Source organism: Callithrix jacchus, chromosome 14 (genome assembly GCF_049354715.1).
Source record: "Callithrix jacchus isolate 240 chromosome 14, calJac240_pri, whole genome shotgun sequence".
NCBI classification, from domain to species: Eukaryota; Metazoa; Chordata; class Mammalia; order Primates; family Cebidae; genus Callithrix; species Callithrix jacchus.
The window spans coordinates 89,380,278-89,404,930 of NC_133515.1; the positions used below are offsets into that span (position 1 = coordinate 89,380,278).

General features: G+C 40.4%; 1 protein-coding gene across 2 annotated transcripts in view; it reads left to right on the forward strand.

Moving 5' to 3' along the window:
• ASXL2 (ASXL transcriptional regulator 2) overlaps positions 1–24,653 on the forward strand; it is a 141,206-nt gene that overhangs the window by 31,394 nt on the left and 85,159 nt on the right. For both annotated transcript variants that reach the window (XM_035272994.3, XM_078349759.1), the window contains exon 2: positions 12,104–12,186. In XM_035272994.3, the coding sequence (XP_035128885.2) occupies positions 12,104–12,186 (83 nt within the window). The remainder of the gene's footprint in view (positions 1–12,103; positions 12,187–24,653) is intronic.

The window sequence follows — 24,653 nt, forward strand, 5'->3', positions numbered from 1 at the left end:
CTGCTTCATTTTATTAGAAGTTTTTTTTTTGGAGACAGAGTGTCGCTCTGACACTAGGCTGGAGTGCAGTGGTGCAATCTCGGCTCATTACAACCTCCACCTTCAGGTTCAAGAGATTCTTCTGCCTCAGCCTCCCAAGCTGCTGGGACTACAAGCACGTGCCACCACACTCGGCTGATTTTTGTATTTTTTTTAATAGAGACAGGGTTTCACCATGTTGGTCATGATCTCGGCCTTTCAAAGTGGTGGGATTACAGGTGTGAGTCACCAAGCCCGGCCTTTTTTTTGTTGTTTTTCTAAATCAGGGATGGCCTCACAACTCTAGAATTTGACACCTACTTTTTAGCTTAGACATAGAATCCTTCTAGTGAAGTTATTCTGTGATGGGAACACTGTATATTTGTAGAATGGCACTGTCAGCCTTGGTTTCCTGCTGCTATTCCTTCTTTGTTGGCTGGACCCAGTATGAAATCTTGATCCTCCAGTGTGGATAAGAGTTGGGGTTATTTAAGACAAACTAAAACCATTATGTTTCAAGATGATAAAAATGTTCTGAGGAAACATCTTAGTATTTAGGTCATTTAAATTTATTATATTTTAAAAATTAGAAATGGGGGCCAACGGTGGTGGCTCACACCTGTAATCCTAGTAGTTTGAGAGGCCAAAACGGGAAGATTACTTGAGCCCGCAATCTGGAGTTTGAGACCAGCCTGGACAACATGGCGAGACTCCATCTCTAATAAAAATACAAATAATTAACAGGGCTTGGTGGCGTATGTCTATGGTCCCACCTACTCAGGAGGCTGAGGTGGGGGGATTGCTTGAGCTCGGAATTGCAGTGAGCTGTGTTCGTGACACTGTTCTCCAGCTTGAGTAGAGACCCTGTCTCAAACACACGCACGCATGCACTCGCGCGGAGGGAGATGGATGGGTTCTTACTCTGTTGCCCAGGCTGCTGTTAAATTTGTCCTGAAGTAGCCCTCCTTGCCTTGGCCTGCCAAAGTGCCAAGCCCAGCTTCATATTTTGTGGAAAGTGTTTTCTTTTTTTTGTATTTTTTTCTTTTTGTGGAAAGTTTTAAAACAGCAAAATGTGTCTGGGCACAGTGGCTCACATCTGTAATCCCAGCACTTTGGGAGGCTGAGGCAGGAGGATCACTTGAGGCCAGGAGTTCAAGACCATCCAGGCCAACATAGCAAAACCCCATCTCTACTGAAAATACAAAGAATTAGCTGGGCATGGGGGTATAATTCCAGATACTCAAGAGGCTGAGGCATGAGAATCACTTGAACCTGGGAGGCAGAGGCTACAGTGAGTTATCATGCCACTGCCCTCTAGCCTGGATGACAGAGTGAGACTCTGTCTCAACATAAATAAATAAAAATAAAAACAGCAAAACGTAAAGAAGGAGGAACAGAATTATCTTACTTATTTTGGGGTCATGGTTCCCTTTTGGAATTTGTTTTCCTTTTCTGCCCACCACGAGTCACTGCAAATGATTCCTTTGGAACTTGATGAAAACTGTGGATGTCCCCAGAAAAATATATAAACACTAAATACTATATCTAATTCCAAAGGGGTTCATGGACTCCTGAAGCCTGTTTATACTGTGGTCCTGAATTATTAATAAATACTCTGAAGTCATTATTGTTATTTTTGAGGTGAAGTTTTGCTCTTGTTGCCCAGGCTGGAGTGCAATGGTGTGATCTCGGCTTCCTGCAAACTCTGCCTCCCAAGTTCAAGTGATTCTCCTGTCTCAGCCTCGTGAGTAGCTGGGATTACAGGCGCCCACCACTATGCCCGGCTGTGATTTTTGGTATTGTTAATAGAGACAGGGTTTCACCATGTTGGCCAGGCTGGTCTCGAACTCCTGGCCTCAAGTGATAATGCCCACCTCGGCCTCCCAAAGTGCTGGGATTATAGGCCACGCTCCCAGCCTAAGATCATACTAATATTTGTATATTTATTTCTAATCCCTCTTCTAAAATTTAATTGAAATCTTACTGTATATTCAATTTTGTATATCATAAGCATTTCCTTACCTTTGGAAACTCAAAAGTTTTTTTTTTTTTTTGAGACAGAGTCTTGCTCTGTCGCCAGGTGCCAGGCGCCAGGCTGGAGTGCAGTGGCATGATCTGAGCTCACTGCAACCTCTGCCTTCTGGGTTCAATCAAGCAATTCTCCTGCCTCAGCCTCTTGAGTAGCTAGGACTACAGGCAGGGCCACCACGCACAGCTAATTTTTGTGTTTTTTAGTAGAGATGGGGTTTCACCATGTTGACCAGGATGGTCTCAATCTCTTGACCCTGTGATCTGCCCTCCTCAGCCTCCCAAAATGCTGGGATTATAGGCGTGAGCCACCGTGCCTGGCTTAAAGGCATTTTTAATGACAGCATATAATATATTCATTTTCAATTTAGGAATAATTTATTGGGTTCCTCTTAAGTTTTGGGTATTTTCTAATTTGAGGAGCACAAATATAAGAGGCTTGTGGTGTCTCTTTCCTTCTTTACTAAGGATCTTGTTGGAATGTGAGTTAAATTACTTGATTATCTTAGTGTTGTGTATTTAGATTATTTATTTTTATAACTATGTTACAGATGATACTGTAGTAACACTTTTGTGCCTAGACCTCATGTATTTCTGTTACTTTGCTTTGATAGATTGCTAGAAGAAGAGTTACTGGGCAAGAGGGTGTCACTTTTTGAAAGGCTCTTGAAGTTTAATTAATACCAATTTTTTTTTTTTTTGAGATGGAGTCTCGCTCTGCCACCCAGGCTAGAATGTAGTGGTGTGATCTCCGCTCACTGCAATCTCTGCCTCCTGGGATCAAGCAGTCCTCCCTGCTTCTTGAGTAGCTGGGTCCACAGGTGTGTGCCACCATGCCCGGCTAATTTTTGTATTTTTATTTATTTATTTGAGACAGAGTCTCACTCTGTCACTCAGGCTGGAGTGCAGTGGCATGATCTCAGCTCACTGCAACCTCTGCCTTGTGGGTTCAAGTGATTCTGCCTCAGCCACCTGAGTTGCTGGGATTACAGGCACGCACTACCATGCTCGGCTAATTTTTGTATTTTTAGTAGGGACGGGATTTTGCCATGTTGACCAGGCTGGTCTCGAACTCCTGATATCTGGTGATCCGCCCGCCTTGGCCTCCCAAAGTGCTGAGATTACTAGTGTGAGCCTAATTTTTATATTTTTAGTAGAGATGGAGTTTCACAGTGTTCCCCAGGCTGTTCTCTAACTCCTGGGCTTCAAGCAGCCCATCCACCTTGGCCTCCCAAAGTGCTGGGATTACAGGTGTGAGCCACTACGCCCGGCCTGTTACCAAATTACTTTCTAAAAAGGTGTATCGTTTTACTTTCTCCGCTCTTGAGTGTGTAAGTGCCTGTCTGGTTCTGCTCTTGAAGAATCGAATATTACCAGTTAAAAAATCTTTGCTGTTTTGTTAAGTGATAAACTTTGAGGTATCTGTCAAAAGGAGTAGGGAAGATATGGCATAACAGCGGCATGAATGAAGGTGGTATGCTGGCAGTGTGTGAGAGGCACTGTCTGCCAGAGCTGAGGAGGTTCTTGAGGGACATGCGTGTTACAGGACACTGAAAGATTCTATTTGGATGTGTTTCTTACATGGATTGTGCTCCACAGTAAACCTGTGCTTGACACCAGCTCCTCAAGAAAGACAATGGCAGCCGTCTCTTAAAATGGCTCACTTTGGAGGATTAGTGGACTAGGCCATAGTCTCTGCTGCAGCAGCTGGTTCCAAGGCCATATTGATATTCATCATCTCCCTCTGCCACTGCCTAGATTTCCTTCACTCATGGCCAGACTGCAGCTGATCGAGGTTGTTTGCCTGAGGCCATCATTCCTGAGGAGTCTAAGCCCCTATTTTTCTTTTCCTTATCATGTCTTTACGGTATATTGTACTTGAGGAGCACCTACTAGGTTAAGCTACAAATTGCTGTCACCTTCAGGGCAGAAGAGGTTCAGTGTAACCGACTTGCCACTGAAATGGTTGGCCCTTCTTTTTGAGGAATTGTAACATAGGGTGCGGAGAGTTGGATTCTGCTGATGAAAAGTTGGGCAACTTAGTAGCAGCAGTGGCTCTTGTCATTAATTAGCTGACAGAACCTTAGGCAAGTTATTTAATTTCTCTGGACCTCAGTTTTCGCATCTGAAAAACATGGGCTGATAGTATCTGCCTCATAGGTTTATTGTAAAGGTTAAATAAGCTAATATATGTAAATCACTTAGAATAGTGCTTGACAAATACTAGGTAAGTATTAACTGTTATTAATTCTTCAGCGTTTGAAGAGAGTTTGGTTGAGAGCTTTTTTTCTTGAACTAGGGAGCGCATATAACATCCAGACTTTTTGGTTAATTAAAAGAATCCAAGCTAGGAAAGACTAACCCAAAGTGACTTGATAGAGCTGTTCAGAATTGAGGGACCCCTAGGTAAACTATGCCCATGAGCTTACGAAGTCAGCTTGTGTAATCTTCTCTGTATATCTGTAGGTGCCTCTCTGTATAGATTTGGTATTTAAATATTATCAGCTACTTTTACATTCAAGTTTCTACCCCCAAATCTGTAAATTTATTTGCATTTTCCCTTACCTTTTATCCTTTTATTTTTTTGAAGAGGCATTTTTACTAGTGTCTAAAGCTAATCTTGCCACCTGTGTTCCTAATTTCATCAGCCAACCATTAAGTATTTTATATCTGTCATGTAATAGGCACTAGTAATACTAGATGCATAAGGCTGGGCATGGTGGCTCACACTTGCAGTCCTAGCTACTTGGGAGGCTGAGGCGGGAGGATTGCCTGAGGCTTCAGTGAGCTCTGATCGTTTCTCTTCACTTCAGCCTGGGCGACAGGGCGAGTCCCTGTCTCAAAAACAAAAAACCGGTGCACTGTGATAAACTGTACTGGGGATGTGTAGGGTGCTGCTATAGGAGCATAGCTATTTTTGAAGCCGTGGGAGGACGAAAATGTCTAAGGAAAGTAGAAAATGAGGAGAAAAGAATCCTGAAGAAGACAAACATGGAAAGACTGTGGAGTATGAGAAAGTTGCTAGTAGAGAAGTAGAGTAGAGTGAACCAACAAGAGTCTAGTGTGACAGAAGCTGAACAGAAAAGTGCATCTCAGGACACAGGTAGTGATCAACAGATACTGCTAAACAGCCAGGTAAGGACCTTTTCCCTCTTTCCTCTGAAGGCTCTGTTGGGTAACATTTCTGTCTGAATACCATGTGTTCCTTGCTATTCTCATGTGTTGAGCTCCTCAACTCAGGTGAGTGTTCGTATAGTGAGTTTGGTGGCTGAAGGAAACCACATCCATCCTCTGAATTCATTTTGTTCTTGAGTGTCAAATCTGAACTAGTAGCTCAAATTCAAATGATGGCTCAAGTTCAGATAATGAGGAATTTGTCAAAAACTGTATCCGAAATTACTTGCAGGGAAATACTGGTGGGAAGCATGGAGATGGGATATATCTAAGGGATGTTTGGGTTTCCCTTTATCCTGGTTCAGTGAAACTTCATTTGACAAGACAATTATTCTTCAGTTCCACATTTTCTGCTTCCTTTATTGTCCTAGAAAGAGTTGTTTTAATTCCCTGTTGCTACCTCTAGACTCCAGTCAGTGCTAAATCCCCTTACATCTGATTTCTTCCCTCCAGATTAAGTGGAATCTAAATTGACAAAGCTAATTAAAGATCCCTTTGTTGCTAAATACAGGGGATACATTTCTGTTGTTATCTCAGCTTCTAGGCAGCATTTGACATTGTCGACCACCTAAACCTTAGAATACTTTTGTCTTCTGAAACACCAAAGTTTTCTGGTTTTTTTCTTATCCCTCTGGTTAGTTTATTTGCTAGCTTTTCTTCTCTGGCTCTCAAAGGTTGATGTATTGTTCTATAGCATAAGCCCTCCTCTCTTCTCACTCTATATTGCTGGCTGATCTGATTTACTGCTGTGGCACAAGTTACCCTAATTAAAGCTTTTGGGCAGTTAAATGAGCCTTATGACACTGATAGAACTCTATGTAAAGATCACTGTGTTATTAATTTGCATATTTTAAATGTAATCAAGTAGATTATACAGAAATCAGACTGTGCACATCTGTATATCTGGAATGAACTCATAGTGCAACAGTAATTGAAATATTCCTGTTATTTAGGCTAGAATCAAACTTGAATCTTAGAGGCAACTCAATTATTCTTGACTGCTCAAAAAATGTAATTTTCAAATCCTTTTTATTAACTGAATTGGGAATCTGCAAGCTAAGAAGTAAATATATTAAGCACCCTCTTAAAATCTAGATTTAAATCTGTGTAGTGTTGATTTTTAATTCTTCTGAGTGGTTATTCATCTTGTCATAAAATAGTTTCTAAAATTGTACTTTAAAGTTACATGAACATTTCAGTGGAATCAGGTTTTCTTTGATAAACACCGCCCTCCTGTGGTTAACGTAAGCTAACAGTTTTGCAAAACTGCTGTAGTCTTTTCCACTTGTAAAAATAATGTGTGGTTTCATACAGCATATTTGCCCAGTAATATATGTGGTCATTTAGGTTTTTTCCCCCTCATTGTCTCTCTCTTAGTTTTTATTTTTAATTTTCTTTTTATCATTTTATTTTAGTTTTTTTCTAGTGTGTCTGCATATTTTTCTCATTTCTATCTATGCACATTTTCTTTCTTTTTTTGGTGGGGGGACAGTCTCACTCTGTCCCTCAGGCTGGAGTCCAGTGACGTGATCTCATCTCAGCTCACAGCAACCTCAGACTCCTGAGTAGTTGGGATAACAAGGCGTGTGCCACCACACCCAGCTAATCCTTCCTTCCTTCCTTCCTTCCTTCCTTCCTTCCTTCCTTCCTTCCTAATCCATCCTCCCTCCCTCCCTCCCTCCCTCCCTCCCTCCCTCCTTCCTTCCTTCCTTCCTTCCTTCCGTCTTGCTCTGTCGCTGAGGCTGGAGTGCAATGGCTCGACCCCAGTCACTGCAGCCTCCGCCTCCAGGGTTTAAGTGATTCTCCTGCCTCAGCCTCATGAGTAGCCAGGATTACAGGTGCTCACCACCATGCGTGGCTAATTTTTTTATTTTTAGTAGAGACAGGGTTTCGCCGTGTTGGGCAGGCTGGTCTTGAACTCCTGACCTCAAGTGATCCACCCGCCTTGGCCTTCCAAAGTGCTGAGATTACAGGTGTGAGCCACTGCACCCGGTCTAATCTTTGTATTTTTAGTAGAACCAGGGTTTGGCCATGTTAGCCAGGCTGGTCTCTTACTCTTGGCCTCAAGTGATCTGCCTGCCTTGGCCTCCCAAAGTGCTGGGATTATAGGCATGAGCCACGGAACCTGGCCCATGCACTGTTTCTTATGTGAATTATAAGAGTTAAATGTAAATGAATATAGAACAACTATTAAGGGATCAAAGGGGGGAAGCTACATTTAAATGTAAACATGCTAAAATAAATCGAAAAGAGCAGTCAGTTACAATACATAAAATTAATAAAACTTCCATGGAAATTCAATAGTGATAAAAAGGATGAAGAATAAACTGGAAAAAGGGTTTGTAGTAAATTTGACAGTAAACGTTTCAATATATTTAATATAAATTAGAGAGCTCTCACAAATGGTATATAAGTAAGTGAACGATGGCCTTGAATAGCCAATTCACAAGTGAGGAAATACAGTAATTAAAGCACAAAAATATATTTAAATTCATAATGCTACTTTATAAAATTATAGTCATAAGATTTATAATGGTATTTCAGACAAAAACCAACATCACCTTGGGAGCATGCTAGAAAACCAGCTAATTAGTTACTTATCCTGCTTTTTTTTTTTGAGACGGAGTTTCGCTCTTGTTACCCAGGCTGGAGTGCAATGGCGTGATCCGGCTCACCACAACCTCCGCCTCCTGGGTTCAGGCAATTCTCCTGCCTCAGCCTCCGAAGTAGCTGGGACTACAGGCATGCGCCACCATGCCCAGCTAATTTTCTGTATTTTTAATAGAGATGGGGGTTTCACCATGTTGACCAGGTTGGTCTCCAGCTCTGAACCTCTTGATCTGCCTGCCTCGGCCTCCCAAAGTGCTGGGATTACAGGGGTGAGCCACCATGCCCAACCTGCTTTTTTTTCGGGGTAGAGGGGGATGGAGTTTTGCTCTTATTGCCCAGGCTGAAGTGCAATGGTGCAATCTTGGCTTACTGCAACCTCTGCCTACTGGGTTCAAGTGATTTTCCTGCCTCAGCTTCCCGAGTAGCTGGGGTTACAAGTGTGTGCCACCATGCCTGGCTAATTTTTGCATTTTTGGTAGAGACGGGGTTTCACCATGTTGGTGAGGCTGGTCTCAATCTCCTGACCTCGTGATCTGCCACCTTGGCCTCCCAACCAATGTGCTGGGATTACAGGCGTGAGCCACCGTGCCTTTCCTAAACATTTTTGTTATAAAGAAAATGAACATTCCTTACCTTGGCCTCCCAACCAATGTGCTGAGATTACAGGCGTGAGCCACCGTGCCTGGCCTAAACATTTCCGTTATAAAGAAAATGAACATTCCTTAAGAATGTGTGTTTATGTACACACACACACACACACACACACTTTTTTTGAGAGAGAGTTTTGCTCTTTTTGCCCAGACTGGAGTGCAATGGTGCGATCTCAGCTCACTGCAACTTCTGCCTCCCGGGTCCAAGCAATTATCCTGTCTCAGCCTCCCTAGTAGCTGGGATTACAGGCACCCACCACCACACCCTGCTAATTTTTGTATTTTTAGTAGAGACAGGGTTTCAACACATTGGCTAGGCTGGTCTCAAACTCTTGACCTCATGTGATCTGCCTGTTTTGGTCTCCCAAAGTGCTGGGATTACAGGCGTGAGCCACCACGCCCAGCCTCGTTAAGTAGTTTTAACTAACAGGTTTTCTCTGTTTCATTAAAGTACAGAACATCTGGGAAATCAGTGAAATCCTCACTAAAACGACATAGTTTTTGGTCTCCACTTGTAATAGTTCAATGCCTTATGATGTTTCAACCACATTAAAATATTAAAATAACAATTCCTTGTTCTGTAGAATATATCAGAAAATATTAATTTGTATTAGCATGGATAATATAATATTTTCAATTCTGAGTGTGACTCATTCTGATAATGATTTAATAATCACCTTTCAATTAAGATTTGATATGCCAGAGAATTACACTCCAGAAATACTAATTTCCATTTTCTAGCTCCTTGGACAGATGTATGTATTCACACATGTAGCCATTTCATGGTGTTTATTATTGTGATGTTTTTGCCATTTAAATTGGCAGGAAAAAACCCACATTGAAATGTATTTTATTTGACTGCTAGTAAAGTCGAATGTATTTCATTTGCTTCACAGATTTTTATTATGGGATATTGAATATGTACGTAAAAGTGGACAATAACATAGTGAATATCTTTGCTCACCATTTAGCTTCTGTAATTATCAATTTATGGCCAGTCTTGCTATATTTAAACCGCTGTCCTCTTGTATATTTTTTGAAGTAACTCCCAGACATCACATGATTTCATCCATAAATACTCTAGTGTGCAAATGGTTTTTCATCTGGTTATTATCCAGTTATATTAACCCTTTTGTGAACTATTTCTTGTCCAGGTCCATAGTGTATTTTTGTTCATTTTCAGTACTTTAATACATTTTTAACATACAGACAATAAATAAATAGAGGTTTGGTTTTCTGTATGGGCCTTAACTTGATGAAGGCAGTAAGTTCAACTTTGGACAACTGAAATTTGAAATGCTTATGGGATATCCAACGATTACAGGTTTTTAATAGTTTGTAGTAGACGGCTTGATCCTTCAAAGTGTGAGTGGTGAAGGCTTGGTGCGGATAATGTTATTCAGGGAGATTTTGGTGGAGTGAAAAGTAAAAGGGGTAAGTGGATGTTTATAAAATATTTGAGGGATGGGCATAGAAAAGACATCTATAAAGAAGACTGAGAAAAATGTTTTTGGGAAAAAGAAAAGTTTAGGACTGTGACATCTGTGAGGGGAACAGTTAATAATGTCAGATGTAGTAGAGAGATCAAAGAAGATGATCAACAGAAATATGCATTGGATTTTATGGCTGACCAAAAGAAAATAGTTGCAAACACAGGAGACAGTATGTTATCGTGATGCAAGACTTGGATTTGAATTTTGGCTGCCGCTTATCTTGCTATGTTATGTTTGGAAATATTACTGGTTATTGCATTTTTGTTTCATATAGAAATGTAAGTGTAAACAAGAAAATAAAACATACACAAAATACACATGTATATCTGTTGAGACTCTGTTAGCTATTTGTTTCAAGAATATTCCCCAGACATCTTGAAGCATAGTTACAATAGCTGCTTCTGTCTGATAATTCTATCATCTGTGCCACCTTGGGTTTATTGTGTATAGCTTGTCTTTTCTCTTGTGAGTTACTGATTTCCTTACTCTTCATATGTTAAGTTTGAATTGTATATTATACACACACACACACACACACATATATATATATATACTTTTTCTTTTTTTTTTGAGACAGGGTCTTTCTCTGTTGCCCCGACTGGAGTGCATTGGTACAATCTCCGCTTACTGCAACCTCCACCTCCCAGGTTCAAGCTATTCTTGGCCTCAGCCTCTCGAGTAGCTAAAATTACAGGCATATACCACCATCCCTGGCTAACTTTTTCTTTTCTTTTTTTGAGACAGAGTCTTGGTCTGTTGCCCAGGCTGGAGTGCAGTGGCGTGATCTCGGCTCACTGCAACCTCTGTCTCCTGGGTTCAAAGGATTCTCCTGCCTCAGGCTTCTGAATAGCTGGGATTACAGGCACTCACCATCATGCCTGGCTAATTTTTTTATTTTTTTTTTTTGAGGCAGAGTCTTCCTCTGTCGCCCAGGCTGGAGTGCAATGGTGCAATCTCGGCCCACTGCAACCTCCGCCTCCCGGGTTCTTGCAGTTCTCCTGCCTCGGCCTCCAGAGTAGCTGAGACTACAGGTGCACACGGCCAGGACCAGCTAATTGTATTTGTGTGTGTGTGTATTTTAGTAAAAACGGGGTTTCACCATGTTGCCCGGACTGGTCTTGAACTCCTTTACCTCAAGTCATCTGCCCACTTTGGCCTCCCAAAGTGCTGAGATAACAGACATGAGCCACCGTGCCCAGCTTGTAGGACCCCTTGGGAGGTTCTGCTTTCTTGGAGTTTTAGGTCCCTGTGTAGCTGCTGCTGGTGTTACCACAGCTGCTCCCATGGGATTGCCTCAGCAAGGGCAGAGAAAAACAAAAGCGGGGAGAAACCCAGAGAATTTTCCCTTTCTCTATCTAGTATTTAGAAATGTCCTCTTGACTTTGCCTCAGACCAAAGCAAGAGATTTTTCTTTTGTAAAACTTTCTGCCTACACTTAGCCTGCAGTTCTGGGTTTGGGGCTGCCTTTGAGTCAGGCTTGGGGGAGGTATCAGAGGGAAACATAATTGGGAAAATCACTGCTGGACTAGTGGTACTTCTAGTTGTGGTTTTCTCCCTAAGCCATCTGCTACTATTTCCCAAGTCCTCGAATAGCTGCTCCATGCATTCTGTCCAGGTTTTTAGTTACATTCAGTGGGAGAGACAGAATGGACTATGCCTACTCTTTACTGGAACCAGAACATAGATATCACTTTAATTTTATTATAATTATATTGTTCACTTGTTTTGGTTAAGGATTTATTGTATACCTGTGATTTACTAGGCTTTGCTGTACATTTACCAGGAAATGGATGATCTAACATGCCTGCTGGGTCACAGATAGTGAAGGGATGTGGGGATGGAGGCAGAAGGTAAACAATTACATATTTATTAGTAGTGAATAATTTGGGTTATTAATTTTAGCTTTTTTGGTCAATTTCTACTTCAGGATTTGACTTACTGTTTATGACTGAGAGAAAGAAGATCTGATATATATTGTTAATTTTTTTTTGATTCTGAAATACAAGGAACGAAAAGTCTGTATATGTATGGTCTGGATATAATTATTAAGCTACAGTTATAAGAAATATAATTACATATGGAATTATAAGAACTTAAGAAATAATTTATTATTATGTACTTGTTTCTCAGGTCTTAGAAAAATACCCCAATACACCTATGAGTCATAAAGAAATTCTTCAGGTTATCCAGAGAGAAGGACTAAAAGAAATCAGGTGAGTTATTTATAAATATTATTAGTAATAATTAATAATACTTGATCAGAGTATTTGGTAGCATATAGTAGTATCCTTTAGTCTCAAAGATTATTTATTAAATTTTAATCATTTGTTAATAATTTATTCAGCTGTTAGATCCTTGGAATTTTTTAAGTCATTACATAGTTTTAAAACCAGAAGTAAATTAAATTCTTAGAAAGAGCATAGGTATCTTTAAGCTCATGCACTTTAAATTTTAGGAAGGGCTGGAGCCATCTTCAAGCCTTCATCTGTTACTTCAGGCTTTTGATTTAATAAACTTGGTCATTAGTGATAAAAGTTATTGTCATACAGGGAGAGTCCTTGAGGTCGAGAGATAGTCTAGGAAGAAATAACACTGGCTAAAAAGGATAAAATGAAAAAAACTGTAAAGCAGTATATATGTCAAGTAATGATCTTATCGTGTTCAAACATAATAGACTTGGGTCATTAATACAGGATTAAAGATAACACACACTTTAATTTCTAAGAACCTTATTATATTACAATAACAAGCCAGGCATGGTGGCTTACACTTGTAATCCTAGCTCTTTGGGAGGCTGAGATGGGAGGATTGCTCGAGGCCAGGAGTTTGCGACCAGCCTGGCCAACATAGTGAAACTTCATCTCTACAAAAAATGGAATTAACTAGATTTGGTGGTGTGCTCCTATAGTCCTAGCTCTTTGGGAGGCTGCGGTGGGAGGATCACTTCAGTCCAGGAGTTTGAAGCTGCAGAGTGCTAAGAAGGTGCCACTGCACCCCAGCCTGGGTGACAGAGCAAGACTCTGTCTTGTAAAAAAAAAAAAAAAAAGGCCGGGCACGGTGGCTCAAGCCTGTAATCCCAGCACTTTGGGAGACCGAGGTGGGTGGATCACGAGATCAAGATATTGATACCATCCTGGTCAACATGGTGAAACTCCATCTCTACTAAAGACACAAAAAATTAGCTGGGCATGGTGGCGCGTGCCTGTAATCCCAGCTACTCAGGAGGCTGAGGCAGGAGAATTGCCTGAACCCAGGAGGTGGAGGTTGCAGTGAGCGGAGATCGCGCCATTGCACTCCAGCCTGGGTAACAAGAGTGAAAACTCTGTCTCAAATAAAAAAAAAAAATCACAGTAATACATACTAGTGTTCTTTGTTTTGAGATACAGTCTTGCTCTGTCGCCCAGGCTGAGGTGCAGTGGCACGATCTCAGCTCACTGCAACCTCTGCCTCCTCTGTTCAAGCAGTTCTCTTGCCTCAGCCTCCTGAGTAGCTGGGATTATAGGCATGTACCATCCTGCCCAGCTAATTTTTATATTTTTAGTAGAGACGGGGATTCACCATGTTGGCCAGGCTGGTCTCAAACTGACCTCAGGTGATCCACCCGGCTCAGCCTTCCAAAGTGCAGGGATTACAGGCATGAGCCACCACACCTGGCCAATAGTCAGTGTTCTTAATCAAGACTGTCATCAAGAAATGTTAAAATTATATTAAGTATGCTCTGTATATTAAGACAGAAAATTGGGAGTCTATGTTAGATTTTCATTAACATAGGAAAAGTTGCAGTGCTTTCAAACTACTAGTGGTTTTCAACTTCTAGTGGTTGTCAGCTATGGGTGGGATTGTGTAACACTCTTAGAGAAAGAGTTCAGAATTTTGGAGGGCTGTTTTTGATTATACAGTGATTGCAGTGGGGGAACACAGTGTCATTTAGTGGGCAGGTCACAGGAATGCTAAATGTCTGGCACTGTGCTGGATATTGCTTCACACTGAATAGTTTTTCATCTCAGGTACCAGTAGTGTTCCCATTGAGAAACAGGAAGCTATGCCCAAATATCTGTAAATGGACAATATATTTCTTGATGAATAGCCATTGCAAATTCTAGATTTTATCCTCATTTTCTTTTTTATTTTAAGACAAAGTTTCACTCTTCTTGCCCAGGCTGAGTGCAATGGCGTGATCTCGGCTCACACTGCAACCTCCACCTCCGAGGTCGAAGTTATTCTTCTGCGTCAGTTTCCCAAGTAACTGGGATTACAGGCATGTGCCACCACGCCTGGCTAAGTTTGTATTTTTAGTAGAGACAGGATTTCTCCATGTTGATAGAGCTGGTCTCGAACTCCTGACCTCAGGTGATCTGCCCACCTCGGCCTTCCAATGTGCTGGCATTGCAGGTATGACCACCATACTTGGCCTTTTTTATTTTTATTTTTATAGAGTCTCTGGCTAGGTTCGGTGGCTCATCCCAGCACTTTAGGAGGCCAAGGTGGGCAGATCATGAGGTCACGAGTTGGAGACCATCCTGGCCAACATTGTGAAACCCCGTCACTACTAAAAATACACAAATTAGCTGGTAATGATGGCGCGTACCTGCAATCCCAGCTTCTCGGGGAACGGAGGCAGAGGTTGTGGTGAACTGAAATTGAGTCACTGCACAGCATCCTGGCGACAGAGCAAGACTCTGTCTCAAAGGAAAAAAAAAAAAGAAAAAGAGATGGAGTCTCATTATATTACCCAGCCTGGAGTGCAATGGCTATTGACAGCCATGATCATGGTGTACTACAGCCTTCAACTGCTGGCCTGAAGTGATTCTCCCATCTCTGCCTTATGAAGCTGGGACTATGAGCACTCCTTTTCTTTTCTTTGACATGAAATTCTAATTGAGTTTTTAAATTGGCTCTCTCTAAAGCAGTTTAAATTTTTTTTTATTTGATTTATAGTGAAACTTAAGTAGGCTGAAACAAATTAGGTTTGCTTCATGGATATGAAAAAGTGAATTATAAATTAGTCTGTCTTACTTTACATAACACATCCCTGAAAAATTGAGTGTACATATCTTAAAATTAAAACATTAAAATGCATTTTGAAGGCTGGGTGCAGTGTCTCATGCCTGTAGTCCCAGCACTTTGGGAGGCCGAGGTAGGTGGATCACCTGAGTTCAGGAGTTTGAGACCAGCCTTGCCACCATGGTAAAACCCCATCTCTTTTTTTTTTTGAGATGGAGTTTTGCTCTTGTTATCCAGGCTGGAGTGCAATGACGTGATCTCAGCTCACCACAGTCTCTGCCTCCTGGGTTCAAGCAATTCTCCTGCCTCAGCCTTCGGAGTTGTTGGGACTACAGGCGCGCGCCACCATGCCCAGCTAATTTTTTGTATTTTTAGTAGAGATGGGGTTTCACCATGTCGACAAGGATGGTCTTGATCTCTTGACCTTGTGATCCACCCACCTTGGCCTCCCAAAGTGCTGGGATTACAGGCGTGAGCCACCCCGCCTGGCCATACCCCGTCTCTTTAATAAAAAAAAAAAAATCAGCCAGGCACGGTGGCATGCACCTGTAATCCCAGCTCCTTGGGTGTTTGATGCAGGAGAATAGCTGAAACCCGGGAGGTGGGGGTTGCAGTGAGCTGAGATTGCGCCACTGCACCAGGGAGCAAGCAGGAATAGTAAATAAAGATTAGTAAACAAAACAAAACAACAGCAAGAAAAAAATGGAAGAGTTTTTTTAAAAAAAGGTAGTAAAGTATGTGGATCATCAGATAGCTTCTGGTTCACTTGGTGACAATTTAAAGTAGCTTTTCCTGGTTAAACTATATTGTGGTTATGCAGTTATGGGAATACAAAACAGTTCTTTCTACGTCACCAGTAACTTTCATTTTGCCAAATCTACAGGATTTTTACTTCTTGCTTCTCCTGCGTCTTAGAATTATTTAACATAGGAGGCTATTATATTACTTCCTTCTTGAAACTTAAGTGATGCCATGAAGCTTCCTACCTTCCTTCCTCTAAGCTTTCTTTCTCAGTGTTTGTGCTAATAACCTTCTCTCCAATTTAAATGCAATTTTTATTTCCATTTCCAGAGCTTTAATTATCATTTCTGTTTTGTTAACTCCCACATATATAAGGAAGCTACTTTCCCTTTCAGCTTCTGTACATGCTGACCAACCTTAGCAGGGGATGTGCTTTCACTCAGCTATTTGACAGTTAAATCTTTCAGGTGTCCATTTGGATACCTCTTTTTCAGAGAGAATTCTGTCTGACTTAGTGGTCTTGATCATATCTACCAATTTTAGTTTTTTGTAGTGTTTTGTGTTTTTTTTCTTTTTTTTTTGATTCAGAGTTTTGCTCTTGTAGCCCAGGCTAGAGTGTGACAGTGCAATCTTGGCTCACTGCAACCTCCACCTTCTAGGTTCAAGCAATTCTCCTGCCATAGCCTCCTAAGTATCTGGGCCTACAGGCATGTGCCACCACGACTGACTAATTTCTGTATTTTTAGTAGAGACATGGTTTTACCGTGTTGACCAGGCTGGTCTTGAACTCTTGGCCTCAAATGATCTGCCCTCCTCAGCCTCCCAAAGTGCTGGGATTACAGGCGTGAGCCATTGCACCCAGCGTGTTCTGTGTTCTTCATAGCACTAAGGTTTGAAATTATACATTTTTGTAACAGTTAAAAAAACATAGTTTCTTTGTATCTTACATTAAGCTAGCTCCAGAGGCAGTGACATTATCTTTCCTCCACCCCTCAGCATATGGTTCATAAATATGGTGCATAGTATTTCAGGCCTACTTGTTAATGAATATATGAGGTATTTTTGGTTGGAAGGTTATTTTCTTTAATATTTTTCTTTCTTTTCTTTTTTTTTTTTTTTTTTAATAGAGAAGGGGTTTCACCCTATTGGTCAGACTGGTCTCGAGCTCCTGACCTCAGGTGATCCACCCGCCTTGGCCTCCCAAAGTGCTGGGATTACAGGCGTGAGCCACTGCACCCGGCCCGAAAGATCATTTTCATATGTAGTTAGAGATTATTCTCTTGCTGCAGTGATGTATCAAATGGTAGTCTTTTTTTTTTTCTTCTGAGACAGGGTCTCGCTGAGTCACCCAGGCTGGAGTGCACTGGCCTGACCTTGGCTCGCTGCAGCCTCATTTTTTTGGGATCAGGCAATCCCATGACCTCAGCCTCCTGAGTAGCTGGGATGAGAGGTGTGTGTACCACCTATCCAGCTTTTATTTGTATTTTTTGTAGAGACAAGGGTTTCACCATGTTGCCCACACTGGTCTCAGACTCTTAGGTTCAAGCGATCCTCTTGTCTTGGCCTCCCAAAGTGCTGGGATTACAGGCGTGAGCCACCATGCCCAGCTGGTAGTCTTATACTCTTAAAAGTTTTTAGAAAGATTACAGAATGAAACACATACTATGCTTCTCAAAGGTGTGTGACTACTTCCTGTTTTATTTTCATTCCTCAGACCTCAGTACATGACTTGGAACTCTTCTCCCTTTATATTTTCCCTTTGGCTCCTACATTTGGAAGTATTTGGCTTAGATTATTCAATACCATTTTTGTTTGATTTTAAAATTAAGTGGTAACAACTGAAATTATGAACATATTAATGAATGAACAAAATAAGTTATATGTATGCAAGGAATATTATTCAGTCTTAAGATAGAAAATTCTGATACATGCTACAGTATGGATGAACCTTGAAAACATTATGCTAAGTGAAGTAATCAGACCCAAAAGTACAAATATATGACTCCACTTACATGAAATACCTAGGTAAGTTCGTAGAAAGTGAGTTACTATTGAATGAGTACAGAATTTCTGTTAGAGACGTAGACAAGTTCTGAAAATGGATGATGGTGACAACATTGTCAATGTACTTAATGCTACTGATTAAAAATGGTTAAAATGGTAACTTTTGTGTTATGTAGGTTTTACTGCAATCAACCAATAAAATATTTAAAAAGAAGTGGTTAGCTCCTAGCTGAGAAAACTTCAGCTACTAACCCGTTTAAGAAGTTAGGTGGTAAGATTGACAATCATTTTTCCAAAGTATGGAATTCTCAGAATTAATTAGAAACATGAATTCCTTTTTTTTTTTTTTTTTAAAAAAACATTGCAATCTTTAAATTAAATGCCTGTTTATAACTATAAAGCATAGCAGCATTTTAGAAAATACAGGAAGAAAAAGGTCCTTAAATTTTTCCCCCTCACCATTATGTATGACTTTGTATATTCCATTATTATTATTTTATGCATTAATGCACTAATTTTAAAGATAGTTTAGGCTGGGCATGGTGGCTCATACCTTTAAACCTAACACTTTGGTGTTTGTATTTTAAAGTACAAAAATTTGCTGGGCATGGTGGTGCGCGCCTGTAGTCCCAGCTACTTGGGAGGCTGAGACAGGAGAATTGCTTGAACCTGGCAGGCAGAAGTTGTAGTGAGCCAGGATTGCACCACTGTACTCCAGCTTGGCGCCTGGCAACAGAGGGAGACTGTCTCCAAAAAAAAAAAAAAATCTATATATTGGGTAGATATTTTGTTTATTGGGTTTATTTAGTTAAACAACTCGTATTCTGGCTGTGATCTCAGCACTTTGGGAGGCCAAGGCGGGCAGATCACGAGGTCAGAAGATCGAGATCATCTTGGCTAACCCTGTGAAACCCCATCTCTTAAATAAAGAGCCCATAGTCTCATTATTATATCTCGTGTGTTGATTCTGGATTATACTGTGCATTTGTATGAATCTAAATATTGAAGGAATGGCTAGGTATTTTGTCCCTCTAAGACACTAGAAATAAAAGCAAGGATTCAGAGAGATGTGTCCACTTGTGTACATTTTGATGGTATACTTCAGTTACTCTCTAAGGGAAACAATTCAGAATTTTATGTTACCTTGAATCAAAGTAACATTTATGGCAAAATGGCTGTCATTAGCCATCAGGATATAAAATAGCCTTTTAAAAAGTGCTTTCTTTTTAGTCCAGTGATGTTGATTTTACAGTTTGCAGAGAAACAAAGAGCACCTAGTGCCCCAGTTTGTTTTTAAGTTTCTCCCAACTCGAGCCCATATTTCTTCTTGTCATTACAAACTATGCCATTGGTCAGGAAGTGTCAGAGGTGATTCAAACGGCAGCCTCCCAAATATGCTCCCATAGCTACTCCCACACAGCTTCATGGAACTATCTGAGATTTTGGGCATTGATAGTTTATTTAAATGTTCTCTGTAAGCCTCTGAGCTATACAGTTCTATAGTTCTTAGGGTCTGATCAGAAGACCAGAAACTACACAGTAATTTGAACAGGAACGTTACCAGCTGGAAGTTATTAACAGATTATTAACCAGGGATTAACTATTCAAAGGTAAAGAGAAAGCAGGGCTCTGGTTCAGTGGATGACAAAGTTCAGCGGTGCTGTAACCTGAGGTGGCCACAGGAAAACTGCCTGCTAGGTACTAGAAGAGCTTTGCTGTAAAGCCCTTTGCTGGTGAACCTGTCCAACCTTTTGGGGAATAAATATTAGCTATTATGTATTTATGTAATATATAGAAATATACAGGTACAGCTAAACACATGAGTGAATGTAACTTCTTTCTTTCTCTTTTTTCTTTTCTTTGAGACAGGGTCTCACTGTAACCCAGACTAGAGTGCAGTGGCACAATCATGGCTCACTGCAGCCTTAACTTCCTAAGTAGCTGGGACCACAGGCATGTGCCATCATGCTTGGCTAATGTTTTATGTTTTTTGTAGAGACAGGGTTTTGCCATGTTGGCTCAGGCTGGTCTTGAACTCTTGGACTCAAGTGGTCCTCTTGCTTTGGCCTCCCAAAGTTTACAGTCATGGGCCACTGCATCTGGCCACCTCTTGTTTGTTTTTTTTCCAATCACAGCTCACTGCAGCCTCAAGTGATGCTCCCACCTTAGCCTTTCTAGTAGCTGGTACCACAGGCACACATCACCATTCCTGGCTAATTTTTAAATTTTGGGTAGAGACAAGGTCTCTGTGTTGCCCAGGCTGGTCTGAAACTCCTGAGCTTAAGGGATCCTCCCACCTTGGCTTCCCAAACTGCTGGGATTATAGGTGTAAGCCATGACACTTGGCCTAAAGACACTTTTTTAAAATATAAATTTTTACTTTTGGAAAATTCTAAGCTAAAACAAAAGTATACATCCTCCATCATAAACTATAGTCTTTATACCTTGGGTGTTCTGAAATAAATTGCAGTCATTTTATCATATGAGTATGTCAGTATATATCTAACAGATAAGGACTTGAGACTAGTTGTGTGCAATTTTGATATTTTGGCTTGTTATACAAAATAAAACAATTAAATCTACACATTAAGCATACACACTGTTAACAGAATACACACCCTGAATACTCTTTGAAACCATGCCTGTTAATTCTTTACTGTTACTCATGACTGCTTCTACTCTTAGGCTAGATATACAATAGGTTTTCCCCCTCCATCAGCTGTGGCTGCCATTGGTTGACAGATGTGCTTTTATAGCATTAATTGTAGGAGTTAATGCCTTCCTTCTAAAGTAGCTATTACCTTAGTGCTTTTCCCCCTCCCTGCCTTTGGAGTTTCCTTAACCTGCTTTGCTCATTTTGTTAGCTGTATTATCTTGACTCTTCTTATATCAGCTAATGGAGAAATAGTGTTTTTAGGAAAGAAGAGAAAAATAGTAAAGTATTTCGTTCTTGAGATCCTATTCTGAATAGTTTTTCTTGTCTTTCCATTCATGAATAGAAGAAGGGAAATAAATTAGGAAGATTATTTGTTCATGAATTTATCATCCATGAATTGGGCATTTTCTGAATTAAACCATTCCTGAGTGATCCCAAGGGTTCATGATATATAATTAGTAATTTTGATGAGTTTGAATCTTCCACACATATATTACATATAAGATGAATAAGTAAGTTATAAAGCTAATGAATGCATGTGGCCAACTGCCTAGATTGTTAAGAACTCTGGGAACCACCCAGCAAAGATCAGGCTCAGTAAACATTTTAGAGATTGGGATTTTACCTCTTTGGGGGAGTCCTAATGACATCTGTTAGTACTAATTTGTCTATGAAGAAAATAATCTCTTTCCTACAGTATTTAAGGTTATATGTTTTAGCTTACCTTATACAAAAACCAATCAGAGCACCTATTTTTCCCCCATCTCTCCACATGCAAAAGTATATAGCAAGGGAAATAAAGTCAATGTTCTCTGTGACTTTCCAGCAGAAATCCTTACCCCTGCAGAGTAGATCATTCGATTATTTGCTAGGATTTCATTAGAAAGAGCTTAGTTTTAGAATGAAGAACATCTTTTATTGTATTGATATTATATCTAAGGTTGGCTGATACCTTCATGGTTAAGCCTGCATCTTCCTCCTCCTCTTCTTTTTAAACATCTTTAAAATATTCTTTGTAGAGATGGGGTCTCACTATGTTGCTCAGGCTGATCTTGAACTCTTGGGCTCAAGCAATTCTCCTGCTTTGGCCTGGGCATGAGCCACTGTGCCCAGCCATCTTCCCTGCCTATTAGTTGTAATCTGCTTTGAGGTTCACAAAACTGGTAGGGATGTCAAGAAGGATTAATAATGAAAAAATGACAACGAAATACTTGGGTCTCGACAGAAAAGAGTATTCTTATCCATTGTAATTCAAATCCTCAAGAGCTCTATTACCGGGTCACAGGGAAGCTCATAATAAACCTTAAGTCCGTAACTGATGGCTTTATGGTGGCTCCTTGACATTGAAATGCATGAGAAGAATATTAAAGAATGGGAAGTATTCCTTGTATTCACTTTTAACTGTAAATTGCCCTAACAGTTTTACTTAAATAATCAAATTACTGCAACTGTTTTCTGAAGTAGTTTAGACTTTTTAGCTAAATTTGTATATTTTTAGATATATTTGGATATGATATTTTTGTCTAACTTTTAAATTTTAATGAAGAAATTAATGTTTTATGTAGCATAATGAGAGGGTTGCTAATTGGGGGAATTGTGGATATTGCTGGGGGTAAGAAAAATAAAAAAATTAAAAGCTTTTTTTTTTTCCCTTCTTTCATTTTGCTGCACTGCATTCCAACTCCAGAAGGTAAGAAGTATTACTTTATTCTAAAGAAGTATTATGCAATTATAAAGCACACTTTTGTAAATTTAATTGAACTTACCTTTGGATGCATCAGTTTTACTCTTTAAAACTACATAATTGTCCAGAAACTAATGTTCATTATTATGTTAATGTTAATTCATTAAGTGTGCTTTTTTTGGTTCTTGCAGTTTGTAATCATTGATCATAAGTTTAGAAATCCAGTCTGCATTAACATTTATTAAAATCAACATTTGACTCATAATAGCATTGGAATACCAAGTGTTTTGGAGATTAATAATGAAAATATTTAGGCCAGGCGTGGTGACTCACGCCTATAACCCCAGCACTTTGGGAGGCTGAGATGGGCGGATCACCTGGGGTCAGGAGTTCGAGACCAGACTGACAAACATGGTGAAACTCCGTCTCTAAAAAAAAAATTAAATTAGAAAAAATAAATAAAATATTTAATAGACTGGAAACGTGTATATTAACATTTGCTTTATGGCTGTAAGATTGGAAATGTATGTTTATGCTCTAATTTAGAGAAAATATTGGTAAATTGGCCAGGTGCAATGGGTCACGCCTGTAATCCGAGCACTTTGGGAGGCTGAGGTGGGCGGATCATCTGCAGTCAGGAGTTCAAGACCAGCCTGACCAATATGGTGAAACTCTGTCCCTACTAAAAAATACAAAAATTAGCTAGGCATGATGTTAGGCACCTGTAGTTCCAGCTACTCAGGAGGCTGAGACAGAATTGCTTGAACCCGGGGAGCAGAGGTTGCAGTGAGCCGAGATCGTGCCACTGCACTCCAGCCTGTGCAACAGAGCGAGACTCCCTCTCAAAACAAAAAAAAAGAAAAAAGAAATTGGCAAATCCTCTAGGGCCATGATATTTAAAGCCAGGGCAGAATGGGTTAAAAATTATAGTCTGGATCCTTGACTGAATTGGCCTTTTGTGTGTGGGCATGGCCTTTTAAATTTGTCTCCGCCATAGCAGCTCCCGTGTTATATTATTGCCTACCTTGCCTGTGAGACTTGAGGCCAACAGTCATGTCCATGTATTTTAATGTTATGTGGACACGGCATGCTTGAGTTAGAGTTTAATTAGTCTTTTTAACTTTAGTTAAATCTGTAGTTCATTAAGTTCATTTGTAAGAACCTATTTATTGTAAGCAAAAGTTTGTGAATGAAAGTTTAATTAAAGTCTTACCAAGTTAAAATTATAATTAAATCAAAAACTAGGTAAATTTTTGTTTTGTGTTATGTTTGTTTGAAGGAAGCATATTTACTTATTTATTTTTTTGGAGACACAGTGTTGCTCTGTCACCCAAGCTCTGGAGTGCAGTGGCAGGATCAGCTCACTGCAACCTCTGCCTTCCAGGTTTCAAGTGATTCTCCTGCCTCAGCCACCCGAGTAGCTGGGATTACAGTCATCTGCCACCACTCTTGGTTAATTTTTGCATATTTAGTAGAGATGGGATTTTACCATGTTGGCTAGGCTGGTCTCCACTTCCTGACCTCAAGTCAAGGAAGTCCCGCTTCATCCTCCCAAAGTGCTGAGATTGCAAGTATAAGCCACCATACCCAGCCATTGATTGGGTTAAGTGCAAATGATAGGAACCAAATGTGAATAACTTAAGCAAAATGAGGTTTATTTGGAGAATATGGAGGTAAAGGCAAGACTCAGACTCAAAGGCAAAATACAGGCTCTGAAATTAGGAGAAGGAAGGCAGCTTCAGAGATCAGGTAGATGGAACTAATGCCTAGTCTCATCAAGACATTCCAGCTGGGCTAAATTAGTCGTCTGCTCTGCTCAAAGTTAAGCTTTAAGGAAGAGTGAACTTGGTTGGCCCAGTGCCTAGGGATGGTAAGACGTCTTGATGGACAGTCTTACCAAGACTGCTTCCAGTAGGGTAGGACATAGTTTCCCAAAGCAAAAGTAAGCATTTTTTTTAAAAGACAGAGTCTTGCTTGCTCTCTTGAACAGACTGAAGTGCAGTGGTACAATCTCTGCTCACTGCAACCTCTGCCTCCTGGGTTCAAGCAATTTTCCTGACTCAGCCACACAAGTAACTTGGATTTCAGGTGCACACCACCACACCCAGTTAATTTTTTGTATTTTTAGTAGAGACAGGTTTTCACTGTGTTGGTCAGGCTGGTCTTGAACTCCTGTCCTCAAGTGATCTGCCTGCCACAGCCTTCCAACGTGCTGGGATTATAGGCATGAGGCACCATGCCCAACCAAAATTGAGCATTCTTTACAGAAGAGGGAATGGATATTGGCCAGGCAGAAGCAATAGCTTTCCATTGCTCTCTATAGAAAATTAGAGTATACCCGAAAAATGTAAGCCATAAGCAGTAGTAAGAAATAATTTTTTAGGCAGATTCTCCTAAAGGAGCATTGTATGAAACCATAGTGCAGTTTCACAGCCAGAATATTGTTTCTGATATAACCCACCTGGTTTTACTGGTACCCAGATGTATGTATGTGTGTGGGGTGCTAGGTGATTTTTTTTTTTAAGATGGGGTTTATTTTATTTTATTTTTAAGATGGGGGCTAGGTGATTTTTATCATGTGTATAGACGCA